Here is a 14,387-nt window from a genome sequence, read left to right as displayed (position 1 = left end):
GGTGAAGGTTAACTGAACAAAATGTTCACGACACAGTATGCACTTGATAAAATGTGTGTTGAAGGGAATTGCAAGTGAAATGAATAATAAGATAAATTAAAGGGTGTATGCACATCTCAGAATTTACAGTTGGTCTGCGCCATACCATTCGGACTTCAGCTCGCTTTCTATCGTTTTTCCTTCCACTGAAACGTTAACAACATGTTGTTGATCAAAAATATATTTTACACTTTTAACATTGCAACTGGGATCATGAAACCATTTCACTGCTCCAGTAAGTTTCTCAAGTCCACTCAAAAATTGCATGCATAGGAAATACATGAAAGTTGTGCTAATTCAGTTTTATTTCCTGTGTTGATACTGCAAGGAGTGCTTCGGGACAGTCTACAAACTATAACACAGAAAATAGATACAAACATATTTTCAACAATAGGCATATTCTTACTTTTCAAAAGTAAGTGCTGTAGTACAACTAGCAGGAGACAAGTTATAATTGAGGTAAGTTTGGAGACACTACTTTATTTAATCATTAAAATTATAGCCTACATATTTTCCTTTTATTGCTTTTCTGTGTTGTTTGTAGACGGTCCCTAAGCTCTCTAACTGCCGTCTCAACACCAGAACCAAACACAGCTGATTTAACAAAACTTTCGTGCATTTCTTTCACATCTACTGCAGTCAGATTTACTGTGTTCACTAGCAAGGAATCACTTCACATGGGTAGTTACTTTTAATGACATTTTGAACATGTTAAGAGGCTAAAGACATGTTTAAAACTTGCCCTGTTTAAGCCTGTTGGGTGCTAACTCTAGCAGGAGGATAACACGGTGTAGGCGGCACGAACTGTTTTCATTTTTCTCTATACTGACCGCACTCCAAATATACAAAACAGAGCTTTGTTTTGGAATCGACCGTAATTCTCCTTTAAACTCAGTTCAGCTCAGGTTTCTCACCTCTGACGTGCAACACAAGCCAGCGTTGCTCTTCAGTGTGCCGCTGTGGGGTTTTTAAAAGCTGTGTGAAACAAGTGTGACCAGGCACATCAAAGCTCTGCTTTTCAAAGCCGTTCAAAGAGTGAATATCCCCACAGACAGACATGGGAGGTCCCATCCTAACCATGTGATTTAATATTTGGCCTTCAAGAACAAAGCAGCTTTTTCTACATGAGTTACTGTCTCACAAGAGATTATGCTTAAGTACACTGTTTTTTTTTTACCAGAAATTTTCAATCATGCAGCCTTGTCTGTCATTCTAAGGGAAAACATTTTTTAAATTCCCTTTTTCACAATTTTACACTATATGGTCCAATCTGCAACACATGCTTGTCTTTGAAGTAATAATATTGTTGTAACATACCACAAATATGAACTATAATAAGCAAGAAGCCATAAAAGGTCTTAAGTCACTGTGGCATCTTTCCATTTGGTCTAGAGAAAGAACGAGACAAGCTTCATCCTCTTCATCTGTCACTTTGTCCCCAAGATGAACGGTAATGAATACTAGGATTAGGCAAAGCTTCTCCGGCTGCTGTTTTACAGAGACAGAGCACAGACCTGCCTCTTTGCATTACGGTCGTTTCATTTGCGTGTGTGTTCAGTGAGCTCTGTAGGTTAGTTGTCAAAGGGTGGTTCTTCTCTATGACTTGTACTCTTTGTGTTTTGTGTGTATGTCAGGAAGATGTGTCAATGTTCTCCGTAGCTACCCAGAAATTCCCAATCAGTCAGTCACAGAAATCCCTGTGATTATCACAACATGTCTCTAAGCTCAAGGAACATTGCCAAATGCCTATTACTGTCCGTATTATCAAATATAGAGTCTAACAATAAAAGACTTGCACTGTTAATAAAGTTCAAATCCTTGCCAGTGAAGGCATGCATTTATTTAAATGCTGTATTTTTTTGTAAAAGTAGCATACTTTTTTGTACATATAGGCCAACTGTATGCACTTTTGGTTTATCCTCATGGCACCACTCACACTGTTAATTAATTAACATTAACATTAATTAATGTGTGTGTAGTTCAGGACTATATGTAACAAAAAACTAACAAAAGTCTGGACACAGAGTGGGAATTGTAATTTCCCCATAGGGGATCAATAAACAGATAAGGATTAAGATTAACATTAATTACTGCTCTGTACTTTATGTTTCAACACTAACTAGCTTTCAGCTATTTCCAGAGCTGATGCAGGGGGCCTGAACATCATGTAAAAACCTAATGACAGACACATCAAAGCAGAAGTCAGTCTTTTTATTCAAACAAACACACACACACACTTTACAACATGATCCCTGTAAATATCTAGATCAAGGTAACAGGTTTGACTAAAATTATAGGAAGTCCCCAGATTTCCTGAACAATCTGAGTGGGTAAGCTAATGGCATGATGAAAACTATAGGAACCAAAGAGTATGATGATAGAGCAGGAACGTAACCGTATGATAAATAAAGTAACCACAGAGTTTGATAATCAATAGGCTAACAGTAAGATAACTATAGTAACCAAAGAGTATAATACAGTAAGCTAACGGTATGAAAACTATAGTAACAAAATGAAAATCAAGTAAGCCAACAGTATCACAACTACTGTAAGATAGCAAGTGAGAATTGGCTGACAAAGAGAAAATCTGCAGATGGTCATACTGGACCTAAATTACAGAATTTTATGTTCTTATGTATTCTTGTCATATAGTCAATTAACTGCATCATACACAACAAAATATTTAGCAGTGAGGATACATTCCAGAATAACAATTTTCAAATGTGTGCTAGTGGACAAGTAGTAAACACGGGACTCTTTAGCTAACCTTTAAGAGAAATGATAGCACATTCCACCTTTCACAAATTAAAAGTTGAATTCACATGCAATAAAACACATTTGAAAAATGCCAAACAAATACACACTGTGGACACAGTAGCCTACACGGAATTGTTTAAGGCAGAGGAAAAATGTACTGAAATAAGTGCATTTTAAAATGACCTTGCTCACTGTGTTGTTTTGTCCGTCCTGCAGCTCGAGGCAGGAGGTGGATTGAGCTGACGCTGGAGGAGCAGAGGACATATGTGATGAGGCTGCTGGATGCGCTGGAGGTGACGGACAGAGACAAGAGGCTGAAGGTGGCCAGGGCCATCCTCTACTTGGCTCAGGGTGCGCAGGCCCAATACAATACAACTAGAAAAAAGGCCTTTTACACAGCAGGCATTTTGTCTTGTCAAAGTTGGAAAAGCACAGGTGTTACTAATATTACTCACTTTGTCTTTGTTCTAACCTAGTGTCCCAGGAAGCCATGACATTGTGACAATGACGCAGCATGCAACAATACCAGAAATAAATGGAATTCAGCCAGCATTAATTTTAAGCTTTTTCTACTGTGACACGTCAAAATGTCTTTAGTGAAAAAGGTTAATGCACAATGATGTTGCAGTTAATTTGTGGCTACAAACTCCTACACTTATTGCTGTTAACTTTTTACTTCAACCAAAATTAGCTTGTTGAAGTCATCCACTTTAAATACTTCTCAAAAAGGTGTGCTTTAAACAAGCTTATAGGGTTATGCTTTGCACATGGTAGTAGGCAGTCCTTGTTCCTAATGCAAATGCCAGAACACCAAACTTTACATAAAGTAGGACTGATACAGTGACAAAAACCTTTTTTGTGAGTGATAGAATATAGTGTATATTATTTAAAAGCAGTCAGGTAGTAAATCCCCTAAAAACCAAGAATTAAAATGCAAACATATTGGAAAAACGGCACACAAAACAATCTAACGACACACCTCTTTTTCCCCCACACCTTTTGCTCCAGGAGTGTTTGATGAGTGTGACACAGAAGTGGATGTTCTGCACTGGTCCAGACACAATGTCTTTCTGCTCTACGACATGGGCATTTTCACGGCGCTGCTGGAGCTGCTCAGCATGGAGATAGAGTAAGTAGGACACACTGAATAAGCTGGGGATATGAGTCAATAAAAATTCTTCACTACTTCGACAGGAAAAATAAAATGCAATCCCAACCCCCAATGCAATCTTTCACCTTGGATTTGCTTGATATGACTACAGACTTGCTGCTGCGATGTATTTACAATAGAGGGTAAAAAGGGACCTAAAAGGCAAGCATGCCAGATAAATAGACAAGGCAGACCTTGGCCTTCAAAAAGATGAAAAACTTTTTTTTTTTTTTGTTGTTGTTGTGTACTTCCCCCTAGGGCGAAGGCCTGCGGCAAAAAAGGAAGGAAGGAGGCTTACAGGGTAAAAGTGCCATTATGTTTTTTTTAGTTTTTTTTTTCTTTTTAGGTGAAACGGGCAGGTACACCGAACTTCAGGCTGAGTGTGCTAAACCCTGTGGCCACCAGCAGTCCTTGTCCATGATATTGTAAAAATGACATTGTTTAGAATGTTGAGAAACCATTAACACTGGGACCCCAGTTTGTTTCACACACACATTTCACTTAGACGCCAGTTTGGTTTAGAGACAAATTTGACGGTGACAATGGAAGTTGCACAGAGCAGGAGAAAACAAAAACAGAAAAAAAACACTGACTTCATGCTGGAAGACATGAAAATGCTTTCCAGGGAGGTTAAACCTCCAAAGAATATCTACCTCAGTTCCCTGGAAGAACATAAATAAAATTAACACAACAAATTTATTTTGCCCCCCATTTTTCATGAGCTGAACTCAAAGATCTAAGACTTTTTTCTGTGTACACAAAAGGCATATTTCTCCAAAATACTGTTAACAAAACTGTCTTAATCTGTGTTAGTGAGCATTTCTCCTTTGTCGACATAATCCATCCACCTCACAGGTGTGGCATATCTAGATGCTGATTAGACAGCATTTACTGATGGCATTTTAAATGTACAGTGATATCGTGACAAGATCCTGAAGCTGATTGTTGTGTCATTCATCCATGACCATTACCTCATGTTGTAGTATGATAATGCACGGCCCCATGTTGCAGGGATCTGTACACAATTCCTGGGAGCAGAAAACATCCCAGTTCTTGTATGGCCAGCATTCTGACCGGACATGTCACCCATGAGCATGATTGGGATGCCCTACATCGGCGTATATAACAGCGTGTTCCATGTCCTGCAAATATCCAGCAACTAAGCACAGGCATTGAAGAGGAGTGGACCGACATTCCACAGGCCACAATCAACAACTTGATCAACTCTATGTGAAGGAGATCTGTTGCACTGCGTGAGGCAAATGGTGATCGCACTAGATACTGACTGGTTTCCATCTCTGTAGACCTAGCGCTAGAGGCATAGATCAGGGCTAGTGTATAAAACCCATTGCTAAAGGTTTGAGTGTTTCCAGGACCATGGCCTCAATCACTGTGAAATGGAAAAAATTTGAAACCACCAGCACTCTTCCTAGAGTGAGTAACCGGGCAAGAAGAGCCTTGGTCTGGGAGGTGGCCAAGAACCCAAGTGACACTCTAGTATCCTTCTAGGTTTGGAGCTCTGGTCCCTCAGCACATCCACTTTTTCCCTCCCAATGTTTATGGGGATAGAAAGGCATAGAGAGAAGGAGAGACTAAATGCAGGAAAACAGAAAACACAATGCCTGTGATCCACACTTCAAAACCTCGGTTGAGGACACTTTGCGTCAGCGGCTCCTTCAAATTTCAACAGTTGGGATCCAATGCTTCGTAGTTGTTACATAAGCTGCTCTGAGGCATCACGGCACAGTCTGGCTTTTCAACATGCTGCACAGCAAAGCAGTGTAAGCAACCCAATGAAGCAACCACACACACGGTGCTGGTTATACAAAAAGCATGAAAAAAGGCACGCTATTAAAAATTACAATCTGGATGTTTAAAAATCTCTACATCATTATGTCCTTATCATCATTGATTATGTGTATGCACAGACTTGCTCTTCTTTTTTTTTTTTTTTAAATAAACCCAAATAATGCAAGTATTTACATGTGTGTGTGTGTGTGCAGTAACAACCAGGCATGCAGCAGTGCAGTGAGGAAGCCTGCCATCTCTCTTGCAGACAGCACAGAGCTCAGGTGGGTAATACCACCACATGACTCACATAAGAAAGAAAGCCAATAAATAGAAAAATATGTTCCAATTCTTCAATTTTACGTCTCCTGTCTTGCTCTTTTTCTCAAAATGTCCCAGTCCATGTCAATAATTACAATGCTTACCTTTCTGTCATCTGGCAACAAACCTCATCTGCAACAATTAAATTGTATTATTTGTCACACACGCACACACACTCGTGTGTACACATTCACAGAGCTTTGTCTGTGCATTCCCCAGTTAGACACTAATAATTACTTGAGGAGTAGATTTGCACCCAATTGCTGCTACAAAAATGAAAGCCATTAAAGTTATTACAAACTGAGAGGTTTTGTTGTGTTTCAAAGTGTTTAATGCATAAAACACTGTCTGACTTACATCTGGTTATTGTAAATGGACAGTGCATTATCCTGGCAGAGACTGCAAATTATTTCCTAATACTAACATGCACAAGCAGATTGCATACAATCCTTCTCTGCTCCTTTCGTTGTGACATAATTTCCTCTTCATGTCATCACTTCTTGTACTTGTAATACTGGCTCATTATTAATGTTTAAGGCACAAGATAAATGCCTAACACACACAACCACACACACCCACAAACATGCATGCTTGTGGTCAAGCTGAGAATTGTGTGTTTCTTGTCCTTGCAGAGTGCTACTGAGCATCATGTACCTGTTGGTGGAGACCATTAGAGTTCAAACGGAGGACGACCGACCTGAATGGAGAGCAGCAAGAGAAGCCTTCAAGAATGAGCTAGGTGTGTGTGTTCCTGACTTCCTTTGGGAGCATATGTCAGACTAAAGACCACTAAATTGGGGATGGCTTGTCCATTAATCTTAGTGTATGTAATGTTCCCAAAAGTGACCTAAGTAAACGTTTGCAAAGGTGTGCCATATGTTTCTCACAAGCCATTGAACTTTAAATCATGTAAACATGTTCCACTAGAAACCCAGAATGCAAGTATGAACCCAAAAATATATCAATATAATCCAATCCAAAAACACTGACTTTGACTTTTGACCCATCAGGTTCACCTCTGTACAACGGAGAGCCCTTTGCCCTGCTTCTGTTCACCATGGTGACCAAATTCTGCAGCATGAATGCCCCACACTTCCCCATGAAGAAAGTACTCCTGCTGCTCTGGAAGACAATACTTGTTAGTAAATTATAACCATTTAAACAGTGACACACAATGCACATACATCTTCTGCATCTGTGTGTGTGTGTGCATTTGTTAGTGTGTCCACTACAGCTTGTGTTTCTGTCTCCATCCTCATTTTTCAGTTCACATTGGGGGGTTTTGAGGAGCTCCAGGAGATGAAGGTGCGGGGTCGGGAGCGTTTTAACCTGCCCCCGCTGCCGGAGGACAGCATCAAGGTGGTCAGGGCCATGAGAGCAGCTTCCCCCCCGGCCTCTGCCATGGAGCTCATTGAACAACAGCAGCAGCAGAAGAGAGGCCGCCGCAGCCGCAGGGTACAGACGCCTCCACCTCACACACATGTGCCACACACATTCAGAGCTTATTAGTATTGTTTAATACTCTACCATCACACGTTATATGTTATCCCCTATTTGATTGCATACAAGTGACATATTCACTTCAAATGCACATGATATGTAATCAAAAAAACATGTGTCAACGATTTACTACACAGTATTTTTGTAACCAAAACACAATGCTGCAGACTTGTGAGACAGTGTTTTTGTACCTTTTTTTTTAATTGAATTTTATTCTAACATAACAACATACTGACATTATAAATGCTTCCTAAGACTATTTTTTTCATTATCTGCCTTTTTATTGTTAAACAGCATGTCTGTTTCTGGTAAAGTAATCCTATAGACTTCCTTCTCTAACCCGCCCTCTAACTATTTTCTGGGTCATGTTTTTCAAAGGTTCTGTAGTGCCAACATCACTGGTTCTCTGTTGTAAGTCAGCGATGCCAGGGATGATATTGGTGCGGGGACAGCTTTGTTTTCAGTAGAGCTTTGACTGGACTGGCTCTCTCTCTAATTGCCCTCTGGTTTTTCATTGCCCCTCTTCCTTGTGTTCCCACAGAGTGCCTTTGTTGATAGCTTGGAAGGAGACAGTCCCTTTCCCAAGAAGCAGGTCTTTACCCACAAATTCCCTCTTTTCCGTCTGCATTTTCTCTCTGCATTGAGCCGGACCTTTTGCACTCCTCTCCCACATCCCAGCCACCTTCTTTTCTCTCTCTACCTTCTGTCCTCCTTTCTTTTCCTTTTCCTTCTCCTCCTGCCATATAACCTCATTCAATATCAGGATGCACCAAAACCTGAGGAAACCATTTTTAACATGTCAAAAATGTACCCCAAAATGCTCCAAGGGGTTGCTAACATGCCTCCTTTCCAACACTTACAGGAATAGTTTAAGGAAATGTTTTTGGGAGAGTTAGATAATAATATAGGTACCACTTCTGTGTCTGAATTCTGGCAACGCCACGGTTAAGACAGACATGAGATTGGTATTGTTCTTTTTCATTTAACTTGTTCAAAAAGAAAAGGCTAACCACATTTTGCCAAAATGTTCAACTATTCCTTTAATTTTTCGTTGCCACCTGCACATTTCTTTCATAATTTTTTACCTTTCCATTAGTCGCCCCACTCCCCTTGACACTTCCATCCTTCTTGTGCCTTTATTTCAATGCTTGTTTCAACATTTTCATCTCCTTCTCCTTCCTTACCATCCGTGAACACCTTATTCTGTCCCTACTTTCTTCTTCTACTACTCACCCTATCTCTATCTTCTTCTCCTCCTCCACTGTGGCCCTCAGTAGGGAGAGGGAGGGGGAGGGGGGGGGGTTTAAAGACAGGGCTGACTTGCTGGCTGTTATCATTGGCACTGGAGCGGTCACTATCCACTGTCCCGTAAAGTCACTGCAGTAGTAGCATCTCCCCTCTAGTTTTCATCACATTGCTACCAGGTTTGGCCGCAAAACTCACCTTGCACTGTAGACTCTGGACTAGGGGCCAATGTCCTTAAAATGCATTCCTTGAGGAGGTGAATTGAGATGGTCATGAACATACGTTCTCTTCTGTAGGTGTTGTTTTTGGATTTCAGTTGACCTCTCTCTTACATGGATGGCATTAAAAGCGGTTGTCCCCTAACTCCGATTGGTAAAACACCACAGTAGCTTCACATAGCAGAGAATGGCTTCCCCATAGAGAATGGCTCACACCAACACGGGTTCACCTCTTTCTTCCTCCCTCCCTCCCTCCGTCCCTCCTCCCCACCATACACTCACTATACTCCTCACTTAGTCCAGCATTAGTACTGCCACTGGCGCACCATACATTGACTGCACTGGCTCAATTAATGTCCAGAACGCTGACTCATGCCTGATGCTTGCACTATTGCCACAGTCATTCATCGGAGAAATTGTTTTGAACTGTGACACCGTGTCCGAGTGTGTGTGCGTGAATGTTTGTTTCGCGCTTAAATCGTTTGTTTGTAGATAAGGGCTCTGTATAAAGTCTTAGCCTTATTGAGCCTTTCTTGCATTTTTCCTTCTTCTTTTGAAGTGCAGATGTGTGGTAAGTTAAATCCAATATGTTGCTTGCGGTTGCTGTGGTTACCTTTTGGATAGTGCCAGGCTAGCTTTTTATGCCTGTAGCTTTCGTATTTTACTGACAAATATGCAAGTGGAATTTTTTTTATTTTTTTTTTATCTCAGTCTCTGCAAAAAAGAGAATAAGCATTATTCCCAAAATGTTATCTTTTAAAAAAAGATAATATTGTTTTATGTCTTTTTAAGTGTGTACCAGCCTTTTATTTTCATCTATTCTCTACATGGGAATTAAATGCTATTATCTGCTAGCCTGCTCACATCTGATATATCAGAAATAATTGTCAGCTGCTTTCTGTTACTTTTTCTCCAAGAACCTCACCTGGGTCTCCCCCTTAAGAGGGTTTACACTGAGGTTGTATTAATACAAATTAGATATTGTTCATATCCAACAACATATGAAAGTGAATTCAGTTTTTTTTTCCATTTGCATTAAAAAAACACACCCCGGTTACTTACCTGAGAGAATAAAAAATAATATCTGTTCTACTTAGACCACAGCTTCGGTGTGAATGTTACCTACTGTGTCTGTGTACTTTACATTATTCCTGAGGATGTCGTCAAACAGCCTTCAAAATAAATGGGAATAATGCAAACGCCAGTGAACTTTTTAATTTGAACTCTTCAAAATAAAGGACAAATATTCATTTTGTAGTACTGTATCAGGAAAGTGAAGTTTAACCCCTTAGGTAGGTTTTAGGAAAGTTGTTAAAATCATTTTATGTCAGAGTGTTTGACAGAATCACACAGTATATATTTGGTATTAGCTTGTCCCAACTCTTCATTGAAGCCACATGTTTACGAGTGAAACATTTAAACTTGTGTTTTATCTTGATGTCTTGTGCATCATCACACATTACCTGAAATTTTGTGGCATATTTTTGGAGACTTTGAGATAACCACTAGAATTTAAGATGAAATGGGTTTGGTTTGAACAATGTTTGGCTGCACAGCATTTTTTTAAATGAGTCCTCGCTGTTTGTTTATAGGTCATTTTACTCCTAATGTAAGCAGTCCTTCCAGTGCAGTTGACCCCCTTTCTTCTCTCGCTCTCGCTCAGCCCCTGGTCAAGCAGGACAGCCTGGACACGTACAACGAGCGGGACCCCTTTAAGAACGACGACGCCCGTGATGAGGAGGAGGACCCCGAGGACACAGACAGCGGCATTGAGGGCGAGGTGGACCCCTTGGACCGTGATGTCATCATCCAGCCCCCGCCTCCGCCGCCTCCCCTCAGACCACCTACAGAAAGGGTCAACTTCCCCAAGGGCCTTCCCTGGGCCCCTAAAGTCAGGTTAATTGCACAGTTTTCATTTCTGCGCTTCAGAGTCTGATATAAACACCCAGTGACTGTAAAATACTTGTCAAAAGTACTTGGACTTTTTACAGTGTTAACAACTTAAGGTGCAGGTGTACGCCTCCTCATGAAAAAAGGGCTTTAAAGTGCCGTCTTCCAGCCTTGAGGATAAATTACACTGATTATATTCATAATATTATTTAATTTTTCAGGGGGGATGTGTGGGATTTTTGTCTTTCTGGTCTACATAACCCTGCCTCTGCTGATTTATTTTTATCCTGGTGGGGACAAAATGCATTCCCCCCCTCAAAGTGATCAATGCTACTTCACCAATAGACCATATGTTATATAGCCTGTCTAAAATAGAAGTATTTTAGACAGCTGTAACATGAACACATAAATGATAAAATCCCGCGCCAGTTGCTTGTTCTATTTAGCCGCCAAATTTTCATATAGCTCCGAGACGCCAGCTACCTGCGGCCGTTGTTGAGCTGCCAAAAGGTGACTGCGAGCCGGCTGCTCTATGAAAGTAACGTGAAAGTATTTTGTTTTTGACAGAAAGTGAAACCCGCTCTCCGGCTTGAAAGCGCTTTGTTATATGTTGACACGACGTTGTGCTATTTCATTTAAAAAACGATTTTCAATAGAATATTTGAATTTATAAATCACTGTTTTGGCATTGCTGATCAAGTGGCCTTATATCCATGGAATTAAAAGGGGGGTTTAATTGTTGTTTTATTGTGCATGATCAACGCCCCCCTCCATCTTTTTCAAAAAAAAACATCCTTATTATATCCATACATAATCCTACAAGCCAGAAAGTAAGTGTGAACACAGATCCTGCACACTAAATTGTGTTATAGACTGCTTAAGTGAGATCATTCTGTGAAAAATAACTGATGAAAACCTTTAAATGATGGATGGCCTCTTGCTATTTTGACCACTGTAAAGTAGAGAAAACTTCCCACCCACAGCCAGGCGCACGCTCTTACTGGGTGAGCTGGAGGCCGCCAGTGGTTCTAGCCACTGGGGGACTATAGGCAGGCTGGGGCAACACATATTAATGTTAAAAAAAACTCATAAAGTGAAATTTTCATGCCATGGGATCTTTAAAACAAAATTAGATTATCCTCTCTCAAGTTTTCTCTCCTCGCTATCTTCCAGTAATACGCTCTCCATCTGTGTATCCCTTACGTGAGTGTCTTCCCATGGAATCAGAGGGCAGATTAAGTGCTGATCAGTAGGAGGCTGACAGAGAGCAGCAGCACACAGTGTGACTGATGAGATTTGACAAAGATAATGTTGTGTGTTTGTGTGGGTTTGCGCACAAACGAGTGCTCCATTGAAAAATGGCTGTTTAGTTGCTTGTTTATATGGCGAACTGTGGCAGCAGGTGTTCTCAAATCTGTGTGTGTGTCTGTGTGTGTTTTTGTGTGTGTGTAGGGAGAAAGACATCGAGCACTTTCTTGAGACCAGTAGAAACAAGTTCATCGGTTTTACTCTGGGAAAGTAGGTATTACAATTGGGACAATAAAAATATCTTTTGAAGTTTTGTCTTCCTTTAGTCTGGTGTAACTGTGTATTGTTTCGTAGTGACACAGATACCCTGGTGGGCTTGCCCAGACCTATCCATGAGAGTGTCAAGACTCTTAAACAGGTGAGTAGCGAAACTACTTCTTCTTCTTTTCCTTTGCCTTGGCTCATTATGGCGGAGTGTTTCTAAATCAATACTCTCTTTCTGCTCGATCCCACTTAAAAATCAATACCTCCTGTTTTAACAAACTGCAAAGTGTAGTTACTCAGAGGAATACCCCCATGGGTGTCAGTTAGCAATGCAAATTAAAACACCTTCAAATTGATTTTATTTGATGTACTGTATGTACACACTATCGTGTTGTGGCTTTGAAATATGCTTTCTTTCTTTATTTTATTTTGTGGAGTGTGTAGAGTATGGTGTGTGTGTGTGTGTGTGTGTGTGCGTGTGTGCGTGCGTGCGTGTGTGGACATTTGATCGGAAGTGTGGATATCATTTCTTTTTTATTGGTGCCATGTAATTACGTGTGTGATGGGCCCCTTAGTTGCATAAATTAAATGTCATTCATTCATTAATATAAACTAAGTATGTCAACTGAAGTATTAATTATAATTTGTGTGTGTGTGTGTGTGTGTTTGTGTGCGTGTGCGCGTAAATTGTTGTGGTTTTCTTGTCTTCTCCAGCACAAATATGTTTCCATCGCTGAAGTCCAGATCAAAAAAGAGGACGATCTGCAGCAGTGTCCGATGACTCTGGTCAGTATTGTCACCCCGAAATTTCCGTGCTATATTTTCCCAATCATGACACTGCAACTCTGTTTTTATTATAGCCACAAGGATAGATGAACTGAATATTTAATGTGGTGAAGATTTAATCAAGGCTGTGTTATTGTTTCCTGAAATGTAAATTATTTTGTGGATGTGAATTTATACTGCTACCGTTTGTGAGCATGCTTTACTGTGTGTGTTATGTTGCATAGGGCGAGGAGGAGGTGGAGGAGACACCAACAGAGATGCTCTACCTGGGCATGCTTCCTAACCTCTCCCAGTACGTGGTGAGTCGCTCATAATGTATGTTTTTTTATCATTACTCACCACCATCACTGTAACTATGTTGTCCAGTTGGTACAGTATCTTCCAAAAAAGTGAATTACTAATATTGAGGATTAAAATTGTAGCTAGACAATTATGTGAGAACAGTCTTTATCAAGCATTCTTAGCAGCAATCTTGGATCATTCTAAAAACATTTTCACCTCTTACACAACAAAATATAGATATTGAACAGGAAATGGTTCTAATGTTAAGCATTGTTCCCTGTGCCAGATTGCCCTCCTGAAGCTGCTGCTAGCTGCAGCTCCAACCTCCAAAGCTAAAACGGACTCCATTAACATCTTGGCTGATGTTCTGCCTGAGGAGATGCCGTAAGTACAAGGGACAGGGGACAAGGACTGCTGCAGTTTGAATATTTGAATATATTTCTAATGGTGCTTCTGCACACACCTAGAGACACATCTAGATCAGGCAGCTGAAGATTAAAAATGGCAGTTAAATCCCACCAATATTTACAGCTACTGTTTGTCAGGCAGCACTTGCCTGCATATTACTAATTTTCAATGTCACCTTTTTTTTTTTATATCTGCAGTGAAAGTTGCCTTTTCCCCTCAATTTTGGGCTGATGGAATTTGATTGAATATTCACTTATTCTCGGTTTGTTTTTTTGGTCTGCAGTATGACCTATTTTTAGACTAGATGACACACACACACACACACACACACTCACCACACACACAAAACCATCACCAGTGAGCTGAAAAGTTTCCTTGTTCTTATACTGAGACAAAGCTGTATTGTTAGTAATAGAGACGTGTGTGTGTGTGTGTGTGTGTGTGTGTGTGTGTGTGTGTGTGTGTGTGTGTGTGTGTGTGTGTGTGTGTGT

The 14,387-nt window shown here is 40.5% G+C and overlaps 1 protein-coding gene across 1 annotated transcript in view; it reads left to right on the top strand.

The window, feature by feature from the left end:
* strip2 (striatin interacting protein 2) overlaps nucleotides 1-14,387 on the top strand; it is a 29,913-nt gene that overhangs the window by 6,930 nt on the left and 8,596 nt on the right. Inside the window, exons 4-15 of the mRNA XM_034864124.1 lie at nucleotides 3,013-3,147; nucleotides 3,805-3,925; nucleotides 5,950-6,018; nucleotides 6,688-6,794; nucleotides 7,066-7,193; nucleotides 7,322-7,510; nucleotides 10,682-10,914; nucleotides 12,361-12,426; nucleotides 12,511-12,574; nucleotides 13,135-13,206; nucleotides 13,431-13,505; nucleotides 13,775-13,872. Of these exons, the coding sequence (XP_034720015.1) occupies nucleotides 3,013-3,147; nucleotides 3,805-3,925; nucleotides 5,950-6,018; nucleotides 6,688-6,794; nucleotides 7,066-7,193; nucleotides 7,322-7,510; nucleotides 10,682-10,914; nucleotides 12,361-12,426; nucleotides 12,511-12,574; nucleotides 13,135-13,206; nucleotides 13,431-13,505; nucleotides 13,775-13,872 (1,357 nt within the window). The remainder of the gene's footprint in view (nucleotides 1-3,012; nucleotides 3,148-3,804; nucleotides 3,926-5,949; nucleotides 6,019-6,687; nucleotides 6,795-7,065; nucleotides 7,194-7,321; nucleotides 7,511-10,681; nucleotides 10,915-12,360; nucleotides 12,427-12,510; nucleotides 12,575-13,134; nucleotides 13,207-13,430; nucleotides 13,506-13,774; nucleotides 13,873-14,387) is intronic.

This window comes from Etheostoma cragini, chromosome 23, assembly GCF_013103735.1.
Source record: "Etheostoma cragini isolate CJK2018 chromosome 23, CSU_Ecrag_1.0, whole genome shotgun sequence".
Classification (NCBI taxonomy): Eukaryota; Metazoa; Chordata; class Actinopteri; order Perciformes; family Percidae; genus Etheostoma; species Etheostoma cragini.
This window is presented reverse-complemented; position numbering and strand designations above follow the sequence as displayed.